The sequence below is a fragment of the Passer montanus genome, unplaced genomic scaffold, assembly GCF_014805655.1.
Source record: "Passer montanus isolate IOZ18808 unplaced genomic scaffold, ASM1480565v1 scaffold35, whole genome shotgun sequence".
NCBI lineage: Eukaryota > Metazoa > Chordata > Aves > Passeriformes > Passeridae > Passer > Passer montanus.
Genome location: NW_024368263.1, coordinates 5,671,473 through 5,694,616, shown reverse-complemented (window position 1 = coordinate 5,694,616; position 23,144 = coordinate 5,671,473). Strand labels below are relative to the sequence as shown.

The 23,144-nt window shown below is 40.5% G+C and overlaps 1 protein-coding gene across 15 annotated transcripts; it reads right to left on the bottom strand.

The window, feature by feature from the left end:
• Positions 1-928: 928 nt before the first annotated feature.
• ZNF207 (zinc finger protein 207) lies at positions 929-22,185 on the bottom strand. Of its 15 annotated transcripts, none has more exons than XR_005628234.1 (15): positions 21,996-22,185; positions 20,447-20,573; positions 19,852-19,990; positions 19,133-19,300; positions 18,390-18,465; positions 17,847-17,894; positions 15,954-16,054; positions 14,776-14,936; positions 13,892-13,984; positions 12,472-12,714; positions 11,652-11,814; positions 11,312-11,495; positions 11,011-11,090; positions 3,342-6,905; positions 929-2,035 (listed from the first exon to the last, which is right to left on the bottom strand). XR_005628234.1 is itself a non-coding variant. In XM_039715943.1 (13 exons), the coding sequence occupies exons 1-12, from the start codon at positions 22,034-22,036 to the stop codon at positions 11,335-11,337; spliced, it is 1,521 nt and encodes a 506-aa protein (XP_039571877.1). In that variant the 5' UTR covers positions 22,037-22,185; the 3' UTR covers positions 929-6,905; positions 11,312-11,334. The 15 variants fall into 15 exon arrangements, 10 of the variants coding, with proteins under 10 accessions (XP_039571877.1, XP_039571876.1, XP_039571875.1 ...); XR_005628233.1 differs by having other exon boundaries at positions 3,355-6,905; XR_005628232.1 differs by having other exon boundaries at positions 929-6,905.
• Between the last annotated feature and the right edge of the window lie 959 nt (positions 22,186-23,144).

Genomic DNA, 23,144 nt, shown 5'->3' with positions numbered 1-23,144 from the left:
GAAACAAGTTTTAGAGAAAAAGTGAGTTTAACTCTTGAGGTCCCACACTGCAAGAACAACCAGCTGAGGCTCAGAGTGCAACAAGTACAGACCCACCCTTCCTACCAGTCATGTTCACACTGGGAGGGCTTTAACCTGCCAGGCAACACACAACTGCCCTTGCTCTAACTGCCTCTTAGTACAAAGCAGTTCCCAAATGCCTCCCAGATTTCCTGGGGCTGGAAGGGCCAGAGGGCAAATGCTTATTAAGAACTTCTGCACAGCAGCACTGTTCCCTTGAAGGGTCCTCTACTGCACCTCCTCCTTGTCACACACACCCAAATCAAAATGCCTTCAACTGGTCGATGCCACAGCATCAAAAAATCTGTTTACCTTCCTTTTACCACCTCTCAGAAATTAACCTATGAGTGAGCAGTGCTAGCTAAGTAAGCCCAACACAATCTGTTTACCTTCCTTTTACCACCTCTCAGAAATTAACTGTGAGTGAGCAGTGGTAGCTAAGTAAGCCCAACACAGTAATAAGCCTAGCACAGTAATGCATTCTCATCCCCTACACAGGAAGGGCCACTCCCCAAGCTACCTCATCTCTGCTCAAAAAGGGTTTAGAACAGAGCACCTGCCAGCACACCCCTGCCACCAACCTTTATGAAAACACTGTTAGAAACTTTTCCTCCATATTCTGACTCTTCCAACTTCAATAGCTTTTTATAGTCTGCTTAGCAGCAGGACAGCAGATCAACAGCAAAAGGAAATTACAGGTTAAGAAGTTAGGATTCACTTGTCTCCACTTTTAAGTCAGAGCTCACACAAATGAGTCTCTGCAGCTTACAGAGAATCAAAAAGCTGGTACCAAGCTATTCTCACAATAACATCTGTTACACTAATAACTTAAATAGGTTTTCAAGAGGAGAAAAGAAATACACAGAAACAGTGGTTCACTTCTGTTTAATCAGAGACTGTTACAAAATGTCCCACATTACAGATGGCTGTATGTGCCACGACCCATTCCTGAAGAACAGTTCAGAGAGGGTTCCCAGTGGATGCAAATGATGCCAGCTCCATATTTCCTTTAATCTTCTTTGTAAACTGAATGCTATAAAATTAAGCTTGTTATTGTTACTATTATTTGCATGCATTAAAGTGATGCAGATACTTACCAGTCTTTCACTTTCTTGAATTAAATTCAACATCAGTATTTTGCCACCACCTGTCTTTTGAAAAAGATCAGTAATCCCAGCCCTTTCATACCACTGAATACAAAAGCAGTATCAAGTCACAGAAAAAAACCCTTCACAACACACTTCTGTGGCCATACTGCTACTGAGAGGGGACACTATTCACTCATGTGCTTAACTAAAGGTCCTTTATGAAGGTACTAAAAACAGCATTGCTCATTTTGAATTTACTACAGTGACCAGAAACTCTAAAAGGGCAACTGGAAGTCAGCAAGGAGTCTAAGGAAATAGTGGGAAATGACAAACTGTTCCAAATACACAGTACCAGAACTGGGAGGGAAGACTGCTGAACCACTTCACAATGGACAGCTGCTCTAATGGTGTGTCAGAAGCTGAGCTACAATTTAACACTCTTAACCTGGTAATCAAAGTTCAAATTTCCAGTCTTGTTTTGGTCCTATCTCAAAAGAAAATACAATTTATTCTACCAAAAAGTGCTATAAATAACTGCCATTTAAAGTTTCACAAAGAGATGTCTTTGTACCAGAGTTCTACTACAATCTATCCAGGAGAAATGCACTTCTTTTTTGTTAAGACACTATGGAACACCCTCTGCCCTTTAGTTATCCCCACTGACTGCCAGGCCAGTGAACAAGCAGTGCAGGTCTGCATCCAGCCAGTGCCAAACCAGGACTTGATAAGGTAATTGAGCAGCCAAAAGCACTTACTCACTCCAGCTTAGTACTGAGCATTGCATTAATGGCATCAGCTAGGGTCACCCACAGATGGTGCAAGAAATACAGACACATTCTGCTGACAGGGTAATGGCCTCACAAGGCATCCCTTTTATTCTTGCATACCTGCAATTAAGATTAAGCAGAGAGATAAAGCTAAATAGTAAGTATTAAAGTATAACTTCCCTTTTTCCCCCCTTTTAGGAAGAAAAGCCTATGCAACATTGGTCAGAAATTTGCCTGTAGCTCATTTTGAAGACATTTAGTGTAAATTACCAAGAACTGATGTAGAGAAGATGGCAGGCAATGGGCTGCAAGGGTAACTATTCTAAAACCTGGGAAGATACAATTGCCTTGAAACTGAGCATATTTTTATGATGAATTCTGCAGCACTGTTCAAGATTTCAGAACCCTAAACCAAGCAATTCTGCTGGAAGTGGCAAGTCCCTCATAAACCCACTCTAGACCCCTCAGATGAGCTGGCAAAACCGAAGTGTCTGGTCAGCTACCACATAACCACAACCTTCCCAGAACTGACCAAGTCATTACCCACCAGTGATGTTAAATGCCTCTCATTTCAGAGTGGGACATCATGGCCTCCAAAGTGAATTAAAGCACAATCTCACAGCTCATCCAGCTGTGATCTCTGCTTCGTGCTACAGCACAGAAAAAGTTTTCATCTCTTCTACTGATATGCAGAGATGAGATATACAAAGTCTAAACAGAAATAAATGTGTGCAGCCACTCCAGAGAAAGCTGCCTCTTTTATTCATTCACAAAGAATCTTTCCTATTTTAGGGTTTAAACATTCTATACAATAGAAATAAAATACCAGAATTTCTGGGAATATGAAATAGGGCAGAATTAAAACAGAGGCAGAGCAGTAGCTCTGATGTAAGATAAAACAGCTGCACAAAACCATGTTTGTAGGTAGCCTCTTAAGTGCTGAAATGAACTAACACAAGCAATTAAAAAAGCACAGAAGAACAAGCTCCTGGCTTACCAGCCTAACAAAGTAAAAATCTGTGGGTAAGAAAGTGTCATTAGCAATAGCTAAAGAAAATGGAAAGATCACAAACTGCTGTGGATTGTTAGAAACAGAAATGCTTAATCCCCAACACAACAAACACAGGATCCTGCTGGTTTGGCATGTTACCAGAGTGATTTTGACTTCAGATTTTCACATTCTTCAGTAACATCAAAGGCTGCTTGTCAAGATTCTGTACTAAATTTTCCTTAAAGGTGCTTGCAGGTATTTTTTACCTGTCCACAAGCATAGTTAAATTCATTATAGATCTTCCAAAAAAGTCTAGTCTGTTCACTCACTACTGGTAGGAGGTAACAATCACATTTCAGAGACCAAAATTCCCCTCAGGTATTTAAATGGTATCATTTGAACAAATTATTTTAAATAGTAACATCAGGTACTTACAGATTAAACTAACCTGTACTGGCAGTTCTGTGGAATTTTTCTTCTCTACCAGTAAGTAGCAAATGCTGAAATTCTGCTGCTAGTTAACAGAAACACAAATTGTATTAAACCAAGGTTTTACCCATAATTTAGTTTTTTTATTAAAAAAAAAAAGCTGCCAAACTTCAATTACTGCAATTTGTTGCTTAAGAAAAGCATGTGAAGTAAAGGCAACTATAAAACTACTTTCACTTTGCCCTTCTGATTTTTCATACATAACCCGTAAGTGTAACAAGGTCACCTGTTGCCTACTAAAAACATAAAGGAAATTACAATACTTACATTGCCAGGTTCCTTCATTAAAGTCTTAAAGGGTGTTTTCTTTTTCTGAACTTTACAAGTGAAAGAGGAAAATGTATTTTTTCCCACTTAAATTTATAAGAAAGAAGCCAGAGAATTCTGTGCTAGTAAGTCAGTGAAAAAATGAGAAAAGAAAAAAAGCTCTGCATGACATCTTTATCTCAAAGCATTACGTAACTCCCTAAGTTGGGAGATGGTGAAATAGTCTCCTTTGGTTGTACAGCATTCATTTCAGGTAATTAAAACTTCTGTTAGCAAAAACCAGTTCTACATACTGGCTACTATGAGCAGCAGAAATTGAAATTCTACAACCCATGCCCCTTTCTGAATATGGTAGAGATTTAAGAGAAAACTTAAGGGAAGAAAGTTTAAGATGCCAGAAGCTTGAACCTTGTATAAGGCAGTCAGCTGTCAGAGAGACACTTTAACTGCTAACAAGAGAATTTATAAGGAAGCTTTCAAGTTCTCAATGTCATGTGCTTCTTTGCTTTTAATTAAGATGGTACTGGCATTAAAATTCTACTATTTTCTCAAAACTTTTACACTTCTTTATATCCTCAAGAAAGAAAAACCTTAAGGTCAGTAAGCTCAAGGCAGTATTTCTGCAGAAGTCAAATTCACTGCCATTAAAACAGCAGTGTTGCTGACTGTCCCTACTGGGAGAAAGCCCACAAGAATTTAGGAGGTTACTGTAAACTTGTTCAGAAGATACAAGGGCTCACTATTCACAACAGTGTCCAGGTATGCAAGTACCAAGCCTGAGAATTATTCACACCAGGGACAGTCAAAAGTGACTCAGCAGGATGCCAGGAACAAAGGCTGGCAGATAACAGCCTGGATCCTGTGGCTCAGGACAGGACGTGGCTGGCTGCCAGAGCAGCAGGCTCCAGTGCTCAGCCCCTCAGCCACACCTGCACAAGACTGCAGTAAAACTGCATCTCCTCTATCACAGCCTTACTGCAATCTGTGCTCTGGCAATCAGCACTGCACTAAGCTGCTGCTTACAGTGCACCAGAAACCTCTCACCACGTGTTTTTCAGGACTTCGAAAGAACTTTTATATACATTACACTTTACAAACACTTTGATTCCTCCTGATCCCTTAAATGGCTGTCCCAAAACTTTCTTTCCTCTGAACTGCTTCCAACCTAGCCCAACCATGACAGACAGAAGAGCAGCCACAGGCAGCTGCATTCTTACAGAACCCAGTCACTGCCACTGTTTCCCTGGTCTGATTATTTTGGTTGAAAGCATTCAGATTTTTTAAAAAGGTTGTCATGTGTGGTATGTACTTTATTTACCACATCTCCAAGTTACTTTTCTTGTTTAATAGATCATGTACAAATTTACCCAATTTAGCAGAGTATCAGTAAGTCCTGCTCCTTTAAATAACTTATGTGCCCCTACTTAAGCTTAAAAAGCCTGAACTGCAAGACCACATTTTGTTAATATCTATAAAATTCATGTCAATGAAATACTGTCACCTTTAGTAAAAAAATTTCACTAACAGAAAGGTGTCCAACTTTGTGATACACAAACTGCTGCAATGAGAGCTGCAATCCTGGAACATAACTAGGAACCATACTTCATCCCTTAAAATAGAGGCATTTTTATTTTGAGACTCTAAGATACTTTAAGCAAGAAGTACAAGCCCCACAATGTATTATTTTGAGTTAAACACTTTCATTAGACATTCCAGGGAAATATAATTAAGCCAAATGATCCTATAAATTAAGCAAGTGAGAGAAGTACTAGCTGCAGTAGTTTATCTTGAAGACTTGTTCTCAACTTCACTGTTATCAGGGGGAGCACCACAATGAGAATTAGCAAAGCAAGACCATGCTCAATAACCATTCTGAAACAGTCAACATGGACATGTCAATGTTCCAGTCAGGGATTCTGGGGGGGCCTTCTACAGGAAAAATGCAAAGGGCAGAGTACAAACAAAGAAGGGTACAACAGCAATGTGCAATCCACTCTAAGTTAATTACAACTCTCTCCTTGAATTAAAATTACTTGAAATCCCATTAGGGGTCATTATTAAGCAAAATCTTGAAGAAATAAACAACTATGCTTATAAAAAAGCCTTACCACAGACTTGAAAAATATCTCAAAAACTTAATTTAAAAAAAAAAAGGTCAAACCAGACTCCTACATTTGTTTATTTACTATTTCACTGCTGGTATGCTGCAAGACCTTCTTAGGCAAAACCTGCTGTTCTGAAGCTTTCTTTAAGCAACCTCAAGCATTCACAAACAATGGATCTGTAACAGAATGAGCACCTTTTTCTTCACAAAGGGTAGAAATTTTTGCTAGGCACCACATGAAAGAAGGAAGTTCAAATAAAGCTAATTTTGAATATGCAACAGAATCTCACAAGGCTTAAAATAAAAGTTTTTCAACTCTTACTATTGTTGCAATAGTCAAAACATCCTCGAATTTGACATATTTGAGATGGAGGAAAAGGTTCTCCCTGAACTGAGGAAAAAGAGATTGAGGAAAAGGTTCTCCCTGAAACTGGCAAGCTGAAAAAGCTGCAGCTTTGATTTCTCACTGTGTTATCAGCTTGGATCTGATCTCTATTTCTTTGCAGGGCTCTACATTAATATTTCTTGAGGTGCAGCTTACAAACACAGCAGTATTAACATCTTAATCTTCTTCAAATAAACTGTATTCTCTAATTGGGGCTACAAATTTTTGTAGCAATTAACTTACTAGTTCAACTCTATTTTAAGCTTTTCAATAGATACATATCCTCGAAGAGAAGACATTAATAATTGGTATTTACATGCCACTAATTCAGAGACTACACAAAATGAACACTACCAAACCCAAAACCAAATACAGCACAAATGCAATGCAGGGAAAGATGGGGAGGGGCAGTGTTTCTTAAGGACTACCTGAGCAGTCTTGAAGGAAATGCATTCCATGAAGAGAAAAGGTACCCACACATCTTAAAACAGGTTCCCTCCCCTTAAGACTCTTAAAAACACAGCCATAATAAAAAGATAAATATTAATATAGAGCCCATCTACCAAAAGAGAATAAAAAACCTAAATTAAAATAAATTTAGGGGCCTTCACCAAACTTGCTGCAAGTTTGGGGACATGAATATCCAACAGCCATAAAGCTGTGAAAGCCCCCAGAATGAATAAAATAAATCCCACTTGCCTCAGACTGAACAGGGCAACACTGAGACTCTGCCTCAGCCTGTCCTATGGCAGGGCTATAGGAAGAAGAAAAATTTGAATTTTAGAAAAAACATGACCCAATTAAGTGAAAGACATGCATTAAAAATTAACAAAATTCCAGTGATCAAGCAAACAAAAGAAAATGACTGCTATAGCACCTCTTTTGTTAGGTCCAAACAGTATTTTTTGTAGTTGGTATCTATTTCTGAATTGGACAGCTTGATTTGCTTTGTATCTTGATCAATGGAACATCAGTCAGTTGTCCTGGGGCATTTTCCCCATAACTGATAGTATTTGTTGTACTAGTTCATGAAAAGTTGAGTTAAAGATTCCACCAGCCACTGAAAATGTTCACCCTTGTCTTAGTGTTCATGTAGAAACTAGACCAGTACAATTATTAAGACATTTTCTAAGAAGTGTCATTAGTTACCATTTTAAATTGTGGCCCCAGCTCATGGACTAGTTTATCAGTCTCAATTTAACTGAAGGTCATAAGGACCTTCTTGCTGTTCACAAAACTGAAGTAATCTTGGTATTTTTGTTTTCATTTTGTATCCAGAATTACTTCATTCCTATAAAGTAACTGCAGGTTATCTATCCCATTCCATTTCATCCATGTTTTCTGACAGTAAGTTAACCAGTTCTGGGTCAGTACTGCTCAAGAGCTCCACAGCCTAAAACACTGGCACAAACTACAGAAGGCAGAGGCAGCTGAGTGTTTCTAGAAGCTTGTTTACACTGTCCCATGCATGCACAGAGTGAGGAATAGTTATCCACTCTTATTAGATAAACAGCCCAGCCTCAAATTTATTATCAGCACCTAAAATATTATCTGGGGGGTGGGGGTGGGGGGAAAGTAACCCAAAGATTTCAGAAGAAATTTTCAGCCTACATATGCCAGCTAAATAGTATTTTATTTAATGCAACCTTGCCAATGGCAGAAGACAATTTTAATGGCTGTATGGAAGAGTCATATAAAGACTTCTAAAAAACTAACCCAGACTTTTCAAAGGTTCTTTCATGTCAGTCTCACCCATTTTGCCCTAAAGATCAGCTGCTTATTATGATATTGAGACCATGCATAAAATAATTGAGAACCTTCTACAGAATCCTAGATGCAATAAATTCAGGCATGGTTTTTGTTAAACCTATTTTCTCACCTGTGCCTGAAACTTTCTTGTAGACTAATCCTTTGTATTCAACATTTGCATTATATTTGCAATTTCAAGACTGGTCAAAATGCACTTGCAAGTATGAATTTTAATGCAAGATCTGCCATAACAAATTTAGGCAACAACTAAAAAACAAAGCTTCTGCCTATGTAATTACATCACTAGGGTCCTGCAACAGTTACACAGGATATGCTTTTCTGTAATCATAAAGGCTTTTGCAACCTCTTTCCAAGAAAGGATTAACTAAAGCAAAACCCTGTTTTCATGGCTGCATTACACCAGGGATTTTGCTGGCAGAGCTATGTTGATGGCACTTGGTACTGTAAACCAAGTCTTTGTCTTTATACAAGCAACTATTACATTCAAAATAGTTTTACTGTTTTTGGGTAAATGCACCATAAATCCAACTCTCTGAACATTAAGAAGCAGTATTCAAAGAAATGAAGGCAGGGACCAACAGACAATGCAGGCACTGACACATCTGCTTGTTTGCAGAGGAATCACACAAGAGACAGAAGTAACTGAAGACTGAAGGCAGCCACACCACAGCTCTTATTGCACAGGAATGACAGGAGCAGGAAATGAAGTATCCACGTGAAAATCACAGAAAAATTGTTCACCTGCTTGTATGCAAGTACCAATGAAATACACGTGGCAGTACTTACTCAAGGGGTTTCCATAACATCACTACTAAGGAAAGATTATTCTTAAAATGCATTCAAGCTTGAAGTCTATGCAGTATTATATACAAAATGGTACCATTATCAGAATGAGACATTCACTGTTTAAAAGAGTGAAACTTATCTAATATCTCTTGCAGAATATGCCAAGTTAACAGTGCATGCAATAAGGTTTTATCCCAGGAAAAGTAGGGATCTGGAGACAACATAAGGAAAATTACAGAAAGACACCAAAGGGAGAAGAAATTTACTTGACTGGGGCAAAGGGCAAAGCATCCTTAAAGCAGAAATATGATCTTCAGGAAAAGCAAGAAGTTTTATAGTTTTATAAGTAATTAACATCACTTCATAATGTATGAATTTTATGTGTAATATTATAAAAAGGACAAATATAAGACACCATAAAAATCTCTTCAATATTTTGTAATTATCCTAATTAGGTAAACAGAAGAAAACCAGAGTATAAAAGCATTGCTTCAGCAAAACAAGTTTTATCTGTTAGACTTATGTCTAAAGCAAGATGAAGAGCTAACAAAAGATTTGACATCAAGGCCCACTCAGCACATTTGCAAGCCAAATACTGCACATCTGACAGGTGATCAGTAGATACCAGTGATCAGAGAGAACTGCTTCTCAACAGAGGCTTGGACTTATGGTCTTAAAACTGAACACTTGAGAAAAAAGTGCCTGGCAATTCTTAAGGGTTAAACTAAGAACATTCAGCTGTAACTAAACTGCACTGGATGCTCTAGTGCTTTTGAGACATTCTGTGACCACAGGTCAGAAGCTAAGATAATGCACTATTTTAGCTGTACTGTTATTTTTGCACTTTTCAGAGACAGTACAGAATAAAGCCACGTGAAGTGCTTTAGTGCAGCTACAAAACCCCAAGACTTTTAAGAAACAGAGCCATAAGGCTCAGTATTAAGTGAAAAACTTCAACCACCTACAAAAACATCTATGAATATAATGACACAAAAAGGCTGATGATCCTTCTACCCCACCCTAAACAGGAGATATCCCCATTAATTAAACTGCAGATAAGGCTTGAGGCTGGAACATGTATTTAAAGTTGACCTGCAAATGAAAAATTCACCACTTTTTTTTTTCATGTTGAAAAGAAGCCAGAGAGGCTCTCACTTCCTCCCCCCTCCAAAAAGTCTCCCTTCTACATTCTCATCAGAGGTCTAACACAGGAACATATGTCAGACCTAATTACAACCTTAACAGGAACTTGTCACTCTACTCTTATAAACAGAGAAATGACTAATTCACAGAGGGAAGACCTCTCTTTGATAAAAAGGTCTCTCACTCCAGAAACTTTCACTGAATGGCTCAAGAAAACCCAGACAATATCTGATCATAGCACACAAGAGATGGTTACACATGGTTCATCTTTCAGAGACTGCCAAAACACACAATTCTGAACATTCAAAGTAAAAACATGGCAGATAACATGTTACTCTTGCCTGCTTTGCATCTTCTTTGCATTAAGAGGGTTAAGCTACAATTTCTCTTTTGCAGGTCAACTTCAATACATTAACTGGAAGTCACTCACCCATGTGCCATGCACCTAAGCTTCTAGAAATATTCACCTAAAAGGATCCTAAAATTCACCTCCACTTTCACATTAAAAAGAGTCAGTTGCAGAGTGAACTAACGGGACACACCCTGGCACTGGGATGTATCTCAGAGCACTTTCACATCCTATAAGCAAGTGCCAGGACTAGAAATCATTTAAGATTTATTGAGCACAAATAAAGAAACATATGCATTAAGAGAAGTTACAACCAAGAGTTAGGATGTGCCTCCTGCAGCCTCAGTTTTGAGGAGTCAGTTAATAAGTGTACAGGTCTTTGTCTACTCAGATGTACAGCTAAGGAGTGACTTTTTAGAACAAGGAATTCAGACTTTATCAAAACAGCACCAATAACTGTGTTCATTACACCAATGGCTATCACGGCATGCATCTGTACAAACCTTTCAGGCAGTTGTCCACAGCTGGTCATGAATAAAAAGGCATATAAATTTTTCTCCTCTTTTATTACAATGAAGTTTATAACAGTACAGAAAAGTCACATGACCTTAGTGGGTCAGTTTACTTGAACCCTGGAACAGGAGAACTCTAAATACATTAAATATTGTTACAAGTTCAGACTTTAATGTACAAGTAGTTGGGAACAGTTACAGCCCTCACCAAACTATGTTGGGGACATGAAGTCCAACAGCACCTGAAGTGCTGTGAAGGCATCGTTTCACAAAGAGCAACGTAACATTACAGAACTTGCCTTTAAGGTGGTATGTTCATGTAATTCCAGCGCCTTCACAATTTAACGAACCATATTTACTATACTTCACTTCTAAAAACCTAGATGAAACATGAAAAAGAAGCCATACAGTATAAATTGCAACACCAGGAAAAGTTCCTGTTATTATTCCAAATAATTTTTCCCATGTAAAATAAGAATGTCCAATAGCTCCTTGCATGTGGGAAGATACTTATTTTTTTAAAAGTCACAATGAAGCCTTAATTGACGGAAGCTCGGCTATATTAACAGCACAAGATGAGAAAAGGTTTAATCTCCAAACCTATTAGAGCGTGAGTAGGAGCATCAGTAGCGGCCACCTTGCGACATTACAGGCGGTCTCATTCCCATCGGAGGGCGAGGAGGTCCACTCTGGTACGGGGGCACCATCGGAGGTCCCTGACCGTATGGAGGCATGGCTCCAGGAAGGTATCCTGGCATGCCCTGGTGATGTGCACCATACTGACCTATGAACAGAATAGTTAAGATGCAAAGAATAATTTTTAAGTTTTTTTTTTTAAATAGTGAGAAGTGCATTTTGTGAAAAGCTTCACCCCTCCCTGCCAGCATAGGCAACTTCACAAATCTTTCCAAAACCAAGAAGCTGGGAAATTTATGATTACCATGAGGTGGCATAGGAGGTCTCATTCCTTGTTGTTGTGGAGGAATTCCTGGCTGTGGTGGCATCATACCTCCAATTGGTCCAACCGGTGGATTACCCAGGGCAGCCTGGCCTGGCCGAGGAAGATTGCGCTGGTATTTAGGCAGCTGTGCCCTTCTCTCTTCCTAAAACCAGAACAGACAATCACAGCACATCCCGTTAAAACTCACCAAAAGCAAAGTAAATAGAGGTGCAACAAAGTAGGTTATTAAACTATTTTAACTACCTTACAAATTCAAAGGCTACTAGTAACATTACACAGCAGCAGTAGGATTTGCCCCCCTTTCTGCAGACTTTCTTCCTTAATACAACCAATTCAAGCATTCTGCATGGAACTCAAATCCCCCGTCCCCCAGCTGAATAAAGTCTTTTTCTCTTAAAAACACAAACCTAATATTTTATCCATGAATTTCGTATTTCTAACTGCTGGAATAGCATCAAAACAACTTCAAAGTGTTCAGTCTTTTGTTCTACACTTATTACCCAGTCCTAGTTAATTTGAAGTTTAAGACACATGCAGTAAAAGTCCAAACTGTATTTTGGATTGAGAGATTTCCCACCACCACCAAAGCTAAGGCTTAAACTGCAGCAAGATCACTGCCAATATGCCAGTCATGACCCTGCAATTAAAGAAGTTCTCTCAGTTACATTTTTCTGCATGGTTTGCACTCTCACCATTACTAACATACACATAATGCAGAGCACAGAAAAAATTCCATTCAACCTGCCATATCATCACAAATAGCATTTTTCAGTAAGACAATGAAAACACGTTAACTTACCAGTGATATATCCTCATCTGGATGGATCAACTTACTGGTTGCACTGGTTGTTGTGAGGGTAGCAGGCTTACTTGTGATGGACGTAGCTGGTTTAGCTGCAGTGCTGTTTGTCGTGCTAGTGGTTGAGGCTGTGGACTGCGTGTAAGCCGGGAATGTTGGTTTGGGGGGCTCCGTTGTTGTCGCGGGTGTAGAATTCAAAGGTTTGAAATCAGTACCAACTGGCCCTGGCACAGCTGCTGCAGCCTGTGAAACACAGACAGGTCAATATTTACTTCTCAAAGTTTTCATTTAAGAAAACTTAAATGATGACTGTTAGACCTCTGAAACGTTCCAGTAAGATATATAATTATAAAAAGCTTGACAAAAGTAAAGTTCAGCCTTATTGCATACTAGAGCAACTGAAACCAAGACAAAATAAACCCCGGTATGTACACATACACACACACACAGGAAAGTCTAAAATTTGCAGGTCAAAAGCCACCACAACAAAGGAACAACAAAGAAAAAAACACCCTACTAATTTATCTCAAACACTGACTTTGGCAAATGTGTAAATCTTTCCTGAATGACTATTTTTTAGGAGCCTCTAAGCATAAATTCATTAGTCCTTCAGTAAATTAACATAGTTCGTCAACCATCAGTTTAGAGTACAGCTCAAAGTTCTAGTATTCATTAAAATTAGGTATTTAAGAAATATCTTAATCAAATATTTAAGAAAGCCCTATTGTGCCAGTGCTTTAAGTGTTCTCTACAAACACAATGCAGTACTTTCACAAAGTACTTTGTCTACCTACAGAACTTTAATATTATCTGTGAATGAAGAATCAATGGAAGCAGGTAAGAGGTCCACTAGAGATTCCAACATTTCATCTCTCCTACTCTTCTGTTACAAAAACCCTGTAAAAGTCTATTTTGCAAAACTGTCTCTGAAGACACAGTAATCTCCAAAGCAAACCTTAGTTATGAAAGAATGCTTTTGTTTCTAGTCACTGGATATTTACAATTATTTGAACCTCTCAATCAAAACAAACAAAAAAATAACATTTTGCACATAATGCAAATTTAAAATTCCCTACATAATGATGTAACATATTAAACAACAAACTAAAAAGCCTTCACCATGCATCAAGCTAACCACTGCCCACTAAAATGCATTTAACTGCTTTCATGCTCTTTTAACCCTTTAGAACCAGGATGTTACATTTCATTCTTTCACACTAAGAAAAATTGGGCACTTTGACATGCTTATTTCTGGTAAGATGCAACTCATAATCAAGGACTCTGCAGTTTTACCAGCTAAACATAATCAGGAATATAACAAAAATTATCTGAAGATGTTTAGTCAATTTTAGATTTTACTGAATGGTCCAAAGGGTTAAGTTGCAAAGCAATTTGTTTTAAACTGTGACTTCCTGCGTACTTGTGCTGTGCTAGGAAACAGAGCGTTAGAAGATGCTGAGAGACTTTCTGAATTGGAGGAAGCTGCACTTGAGCTTGTGACAGGTGTCCCCATCTGTAGCATAAAAGAAAGGAAACAGTGAAAAGTCTCCAAACAAATGGGTGGAAAGTATCCAGATGAAAGGATTTCTTACACCAAGCCCTTTCTTATGAAAGGACTGTATTTTTGTAAACATCTATCATCCCCACAGAAGCCCAAAATGCAAACATACATTACAAAGGCTTCTGCAACACACTTGAAAGCAAGTAAGAACTCCAGGACCCATGAAAAAGTGCATTCATAGGGAAGAGGTCACAAGCCACTATCAATTCCCCACTTCCCCCCCCAAAACACTGAAATTAACTTTTCACTACACTGACTTACTCCTACACTTTTTGAAGTAAAAAAACCCTCCTAAGTCAGGCAATGTTTAACCGGTTTAACAAGACTACAGAATAAATTTGTCTATTTATTGGTAGAGAGCCCATAATGAGTGAGAACAAGTCATGTCTAGATTTTTAACTTTGAAATTTTAGTAGAGTTCTATGCAATCAGACTCCTGTAGCTAACGCATCTCTTCACCCACCCAAAGTTCCCTTATAGACAACAAAATTAAAGGCCTTTAAGAGTGCTTAGCCTACTCCTTTCTTCCCCAGTGCTTCCAGAACTTCTGTCTGGTTTCACAGCTGTTTAAATAACAAAAGAGTACTTTAAAATTCATTCAAGCACTACACTGAATTAAACATCAACCCAAGTAAAAACCTGAACCAGTCATCTCTTGGGCCTCCTCAGTAATAAACAGGCACTACTGACAAGAGCTGCACTTTGAAGAATGTAAGGAGACTCCAGGCTCTGGGATACCTTACCTGCCCCGCGCTTGGGAAGAGTGGTTTAGTAACTGGAGGTTGTGGGGTCGGTGCTGTTGCAGCAGGAGCTGGGGGCCGGTTCAGCATGCCCGGGGCTGTAACAGGCTGTGCTTGTGTCATTGGAGGCATGCCAGGCCGCGGCCCAACAGGAGGGGGCATCCCTACAAACCACAAACAATGGGCGGCGGATCAGGCTCCGGGAAGCACCAATGTTCCTTTAAACAATCCTGCTCCCAGTGCTCCTTAGAACAAAGTTTCCCACTACACGATGTATTTTTAAGGCAACAGTAAAATAAAACATGACAAATGGTAATGCCAGCAGTCACCAGTCAATGACCACGCACAGGCAGTAACCTCAAACCCCTCAGAAGATTAAGGTGTTTTTTACTAAAGCTGCAATAATGAAGTTTATACTCTCAATAAACCAATACAATTCATGCAATAACTGTTTCAGACACACTGCAGGTATGCTGCCAAGAGCACAGATGACACTGTTACAAAATCTGAGACAGAATTGTTTCTGAACAGTACCAGAACTGTGACCCAAACACTGCCAGCTTTGCTGGAGTCATCAGTAAAGTGGACGGGGACATTTCATAGTGTCACCACAACACCTGCATATGGTGTGTGTGGAGCTCGAGGGGAGGGTCATCAGTGGGAAGTCAACAGCTCCCATGGGTTCCATCAAGCAAACCTGCTACTGCTCAGGTGGAACACCCAGGAAACTTAGGGCTACTTAAGAGCTGCACAAGCTCAATAAACATCTCTTCTAGCTACAGTAAGAGACCAAAATGTCAGTTAAGTTTCTTCACTGCAGGCTCATTAGTTGGGTAAACCACCCAATTATTCCCCACTTCCCACATTTTCAGTCATTACTGTTATCCAATTGCAGCCATAAACATTAATTTAAAAAAGGATGAAGAGAGACCAGGCAACACAACTGTGTGAGAAAACGCAACAAACAAAAAAACCCCAAAAAACTGTATTCTATTTTTTACTTTAACAACGGTATAAAAGTCAAATAATTATTAATAATCAGAAGTCATAAATCAACCACCTCTGCACAAGAGTGGCTTTTGTGGCAATCCAACCACATCAAGGTGGTGGCATAAGTCTATATGTTCTTTACATAAATTCTAAATCTTAATGGAAATAAATAAATAAAATTAAACTCTCACCATAGTACGAGTTCGACAACCCTGACCTACCTGGTGGCATACCAGGCATAAGAGGTGGGATTCCTGGCCCAGGAGGCATCATTCCACCCATAGGCATCATCCTATTGAAAAGAAAATGAGCACTGGTATGAACACTCATGATAAAGTTTTAAGACAACTGGCACATCCCTGTATTAGATAAAAAATATCGTAAATAATTTCAAGAAGCTCTCAAGAGAGGCAATTCCAAACCAACTCCACAAGAATAAAACCAAAACGTAAGCCAGCACCCAAAACCCCAAACACTTATTTGAACTTCAATTTCTCAAGATCTCACTTCCTCTAATAGGAGATTTCCAGAACTAGTGTATCTTGAAGTCTCTCTTAAGACTACAAACTGCAGCAGAATGTTCCAAGAACCTGATCTCAGTACATTCATGGAATGTGAATGCAGGAAAACCAGCTAGCTCCAATCACACTACAATCACTGCACCTCTGCTATTACTCCCCTGACACTGACTGGAGATAACCCAGAGCTGAAGAACTATCAAAAAATATTGGCAAAAGCAGAGCAGAGACCATAGGGCAAGAAAGAGTCTGAAGTTTCAATTACAGAAAACACTCCATACACTAATGATAAAGTGGGATTTTGGTTTTTTAATATGAGAAATCCTCATTTTAACATATTTTTTCTCCACATTAAAAAGAAACCATTTGGTTTCTCTTCCTAAATGAATATGTATGAGCCCTTTACAGGGAACAAAAAAGTGTAGCTTAATTTTGCTGAATTTTTTGCAGACATTCAAAAACTGATTAGGCAAACAAAATAAAGGAACGTTTATTACTTTAATGAGCAAGATAATCTTATCTGCAGCACTCCAGTACAAACCAAAACCCCACTAAGGAGCAGTTTCTGTTTGTATGACAGTTAAGACACCTTCACCACTGCTGTTTTCAGATCAAATCCCACGAACAAGTGAGCATTCTTTCTGGCAAGTCTGATTTCTGCTCTCATCTATCACTGCTGCCCAGGAACAACCCTGCAGAAGCAGCAGTGACTGGGAACACAGAGCCATCCTCCCTTTTTCAGCTGGAGAAGGCAAGGTCAGTCTGCCACCCAGCAGACATCAAAACAAGTGCTGGATGCTCACTGCCTGCTGCTCCAGAACAATGACTTCTGAGAAACTGCAGATAGTGTGACCCCAGTTCTAGCACTAACAACAAAGTTGCTTTGTGTCTCCTAATTATTTGGTCATTTTTAAACAAAAGTTAATCAGGTTAAGTAAGCAAAATTTTAGATTAGAATAGACAAAAGCATGATGCAACATCACCCTCGCCTCTCAAAATGAAATGCAGTGAAATTATGGCAAATTAATTTGTGTTTTTACAGGTGACATAACATTCACCTGAAGTTACCAGGGAATTTAATGAGGACTAAGTGTCCAACAACCTGATTAAATTCTGTTGAGTTTCCACCCAGAAAACCTAAAGTTCTGATGAGCATCCACACCATTTTTGACTATGATATGATTTTTAAATTCAAAGGCTGTTAAATCAATATTTATATCTCAGAAGACAGTGAGCTTTCACCTCAGTTAACTTAAAGTTTAGATTAAACTGAGTTCCTGCAAGTGTGAAGGCTCGAGCACTTGGAGCTGTTCAAGCTCTGGTTCAAGAGAGGCATTAAGTCTCTAAGGGTCTATCTGGTTTATATTTTGTAGAATGCATTTCACATACAGTTTGTAATACTCATTTAGATAAAAACATAAAACCTAACAAAACCTAATCAGACACTTTCCCCAAATTCTTAGGCAATATTCAAAGGTTTTCAGTAAAACAATCTCTAGCTTATCAAAAACATGACATAAAATGGCATAATGAATGTACCTAGAATTACATTAATGAGATGCTTACATGTTTCCACCACAAAATGACTGCATGTATTTTCTCTGTTGATGTAATCTGTGAAAATTTATGACAAAATCAAAAATCTAACTGTGAATTTCCAAACACATTGTGATAGGGTATGGTGTCAACCCCAAAACAAGCATAAAAACCAACATCTTTTGCCCAAAATACAAGAAAAATATAAACTATCCAGTACTTTTTTTCCTGTTATGTTGATGACTGATAACCAGATGCACAACATGTGTGCAATACACAAGGAATAGTGGCTCACAGAAGGCTCTAAACCAACACAACAAAATTTTAGATTAATACATTACTACTTAATAACTATGAAGTCAGGAGAAAGGTAAGATACTTTATACATAAACCCAGTTTGGCCACATTTTACATGTTGGTTTACAGCCATCCAGTTCTTTGGTTAGTCTTAATATTTAAGTTACAGAGTTCTCAATTCCCTATTGTACATTCTTTTAATTAGCTTTACTTTTTCTGTGACAGTTTAAAATGGACAGTATGAACATGTAATATTAAATGTTTCTTGCTACTCACCCAGGTGGCATTCCAGGCATAACTGGAGGCATTCCAGGCATCATAGGTGGAACACCTGCCATTAATGGGGGTATACCTTAAAAGAAAAATAAATTTTCAACAACTTGGATAACATACAGCTGCAAACAAATGTCATAAGTTTACACTGGATAAATGCTTTACAGCAACTTCTGAAAGATTGGATTTGAAATAATATTGCTTACAAACAGCGCAATATAAATACTAGCTGCAAATCTGACTTTGACTGACTGTCCTCAGCCCTGCAAGACTGTGAACTTTCTTAGTGGCCTCCAAAGAAGACCTTATTACAAGAGACCATTCTTTACTCACTGATCAAAATTCCTTCCTCACTGTATCTGTGGCCTGTGTGTGAACAGCCTGTTCTGTGTTAGAAGTCTCCAGATGCAGAGCAGCTTTGCCCTTTTTATAAAAAGGTTTTCCAAAACCCTTCTATAAATACTACGAGCAAGTATGACTGCTAGAGCTCTGTTAGAAGCACTGACCTGTCTAACACATGCCTTCAGTCTACATGGCAGCAATAGGTATCTGAACCTAGTCCAGCAAGGAAGACGTGCTCATGCACAGATCAGGGCAAGAAAATGAACAAAGTACTTATGTGCACCTCCCACAACCAGTCTGTGACCCCAGTGTTAAAAGGGCAGATTACTACTCAAGTATACAAGCAGCACTTCATGCTCCTACTGAGCTTTTCAGCAATCACCTAACATAACACAGCCACTCACCTGGAGGCATCCCTGGTGCACCTGGCACAGGAGGCAAACCTGGCTGTGCCATTGGGGGAATGTACCCCTGCTGTGGCTGAACTTGCTGGGGTTGAAATGAAGTTGAAGCTGCAGATTCATCATCTTCATACTCATCAGAATCATCCTGTTGTTTCTTTTTCTGGCTCTCTGCAGACAGTACAACACATATGGTCAAACTGAACACAAATTATATTCCATAAAATTACCTAACAGCCAAATTCAAACACTGCCACTGTTCAAAAAGTCACATTAATACAACAAAAGAATGCTATGTGAGCCAACCTACAGCCACAAATAAAGGGAAGGAACACGACTCACACTGCCATTACCCTGAACACACAGGGGCATCTGCCCTCATATCAGTGTCTTGCTGTCCTGCACAAACCAAAGCAGTTCAACCAAAGGCTTGAACAGCAAATAAACTGAAGCATTTGGAATCATCAGGACAGTTTTACCTCTAGCCTTTCCTCCCCATACCCTCACAAATAAATGACCATGCCCATATTCATTAGGTAAGTGTTGGAGCTGCTCTGGGAGCAGCTACTTCTGAACAGGAAAGGAAAAATCCCTCCCACGTGGCTGGCAAATGCCTGGAGCTGCTGTCAGAGAATGCATTAAATCCCACCCTCACTGAGGGCCACAGCTGAGTAAGGAACACACCAGGGAAGCAACAGACAACCAGGCACATCACACCTTACCCTGAGTTTTTTGTTCAAGTAACCTCCTCCGTTCCTCCATGTCTTTTTCTGGAATGCCTTCCATTCCATAGATTTCCAGTTCAATGTCTGTTCTTCCAGGAATAGCATTTGGAACAGCATCTATTGTTTCTTTATGTACCTAAAAAAACCAAAACAAAAATCAAACCAACTAAACAAATCCTGCTGACCACATTTCAGGGTAAATTCTCTGTGTTCTTCAGGCAGTCTGAAGACAGAAAAGGACCATCCTTAATGGGACTAACCTCTCTGGCCAAGCATTTTCTTGATCTGTGCCTCCTAATCCCTGGTAATTACTATTACCCCTAAAACCAGTTTATATAAACGATATTGAAGTTTTTCTAATTGAGACAGCGCAATTCCTTCACACCTACAAAACTCCTGAGAAAGGTTTCTGCTGCACAGCAGCCATCTGACTGCTGACACAGCAGGACTCCTGTGCTGCAAACAGGACACTGCTGCCTTTTTCTCACCAGTTTTACAGACTCTGGAAGCCCCCAACTCCCCTGCTTGAGGACATGAAACTTAAATTTTAGATACTGTAAAGAAAAGGTCATGTAAATCTAGAACTCCTTACCTGCATGCAGTGTATAGCTAAACCAGGTCCTGTGTACAGCTTCTTGTGACATATATGGCATTTAAAGTGCTTTGCTTTTTGATGCTGTATAAGGATTTTCTCATCATCAAAATCCCTATTACAGTACCTATTGAAGACTGTTAAGGAAACATTTAACACTGGAAGGGACCTTTCAGATAGGACTGAGGTAACGAGCACCAGTGTGACTTTTCTGAAGCAAAAGAAAGGCACAAGAAGCACCTCTGAGCACTCAAAGGGTGACAAATACTTCACGGATGTCTGAAAACAAACACCCTCATCCTGCCCAGCACCCCCCTCTTTACTCAGGTACAGAAGTGGGGAGGTGTCTGCACGCACTCAGAATCATCATCTGATTCCACATGGTTTGACTCATGGCTTTCAAGTCCCACCTATTTTTCTTCGGGGATATGAACACTGCAACAGCATTAAAGGAGAAACAGGCTTGAAATCAGCAAAGGGAAATTATTCAAATCACTCAGAAGTGCTTCTTTAATAAATTACCAGTAGCTAACAATCATAAAAGAGAACAAAGGTTTTAATTTAAAATTCCCTTCCTCTTCCAGTTATGCAGCTATCAATTTTTATGACACAGCATAATTTGCTGTAGCAACAAAAGAATTCTCTGCTTTTAAAAAGAAATATTTTAAGCGAAGAACTGTTTGGACATCTACATAACACAAGAGCAAACTGCATTTCCTTTCTGTGGATCAGCACTGCTATTACACTCCACACATTTCCTAGGTGAGACAAATACACATTAGCTATTTATTATTAAGAACACGTCACCATGGCTAACACAATGTGTCCTTGCTTCCAACAAAACGTGAAATAAATTAATGTCTAAAACAATCACAGATGCCTTCCAAAGCAAAATGGTAAAATACCTCGGAGCACCTTTTAAATTTCTTTATTAAACAATTCTAGAAGACAGAAACGTAACAGAGAAGGCAAATTTATAATCACTCCACTACAGTGAGGACATTCTGAAGGAGCGATGAAATAAAAATCCACCAGTATTTCCGGATACTGAAAAATTAAGCCTGATCATGATGCAGCAATTACAAAGCTCCCCCCATCACGAAGGGAAAAAAAAAAAAAAGCTTAAAAAAATTTCTCTTTTAACTTCATCCCATCTCATTCCGTGAAAAAAAAAAAAATGTATTTATCAGTAGCAGGATTTTCTCCCTTTAACATCCTCCCTCGCAAGGAATAAAGGCCATTCTCCATTTCCCGCTGTCCCGGCTGTAGGGCTCGGGCGGAGGCCGCGGCCTCGGCGAGGGCGACGGGAGCGGGCCTGAGGCCGTGCGGGTAGGGAGCACGGGAAGGGCACGGACCGGGCCCCATCCCGAGCAGCACAGGGCTGGAACACGGCCAAGCACCGAAACAAACCGTGAGGAGCGCGGGGAGAAGGGCTGAGCCCCGTCTCGAGACGAGACGAAACGGGACCGAGCCCCGACCGCGCCAGGCCGCGCCGCTACCCTCCCCCACCCAGCTCTCTGCATCCGCCGCGTCCCACACAGAAGGATACCAGCACCAAGGCTTCAGCTGCTTCTTCTTCTTACGGCCCATGGCGGCGTCACCCCGACCGACAGAGCAGGAGGGCCGAGCGCTCGCTCAGAGCCGCAGCGCCCGCGCGGCCGCCCCGCACCGAACGAGAGGCACAAAATGGCGGCCGAGCTCCCTCAGGCGCCGCGGCGGCCTCCGAGCTCCCAGAACGCACCGCGCCGGCAGGGCGCGGGCCGCCCACGTGACGCGCGCGCGGCTGCCCCCGCCGGGCTGTCCCGTGACGCCTCAGGGCGCCGCCGCCATTTTGCCCCGTGGGGGCTGTGAGGGCTGTGCCTGAGGCGCTGAGCCTGTTACAGAAACAGTCACGGATGGTTTGGGCCGGGACGGGCCTTAAAGCCCGTCTCGTTCCACCCCTCTGCCGTGGGCAGGGACACCTTCCACTAGACCAGGCTGGTCGAAGCCTTGTCCAGCCTGACCTTGAACACTTCCAGGGATGGGGCACCACAACTCCTCTGGACAGCCTGTTCCAGGGCCTCAGCACTCTCAGAGAAACGAGTTTCCTCCTTATCTAAACTGTTGCTTGTCTTCGTGTTTAATGTCACAGACAAACTGTTTTCCCCACTAAATGTTACTGGGCAAGAAGCTGGCTGCTGTGTGCAGTGTTTTGGTGCTGGCTGTGCCTGTGTTGGTGGGTGTGAGAACAATAAAAGCGACTTAAATGTGTTGAGCTGTCAGTTACCTGTACCTGTACAGGGGCTGTCCCTCTGTTACAGTGACAGTCCATCAGGGTGTGTGTCTGTGTTACCCCCATGGCTCTCAGCTCACCACAGGCCCACCAGGTGCTTGGAAGAGAATCACAGAATCATTGCGGTTTTAAATGACCTGTCAGACCAAGTGCAGCCGTCAGCCACGTCCGGCCCTTGGCAGTGGCCCTGCTGCAGCTGGGGGTCACAGCTGCTCCCTGCGGGGCTTGTCTGCAGAAGGAGATTGGGGAGCCTCCCTCTCTGGAGGCATTCCAAACCCCCTGGATGTTCCCGTGTCACCCACTCCAGGGTCCCCTGGGCAGCTGCATTGGATGATCCCTTCCAACCCCAACGATTCTGTGATAGCGATTCTGTAACTCAGTAGCCACAAGGCCAAGTTAACAAATGTGCAGTTTTAACACGGAAAA

Bases quoted from the DNA above. Each gene is read 5' to 3' on its own strand.
- ZNF207 (XM_039715943.1), bottom strand. From the start codon at position 22,036: ATGGGCCGTAAGAAGAAGAAGCAGCTGAAGCCTTGGTGCTG. The intron at 18,466-19,132 runs GTGAGTGGCTGT...TTTTCTTTTAAG, and splicing joins TGCACCAGGGATGCCTCCAG to GTATACCCCCATTAATGGCA. The intron at 11,496-11,651 runs GTAATCATAAAT...TTCTGTTCATAG, and splicing joins ACCTCCTATGCCACCTCATG to GTCAGTATGGTGCACATCAC.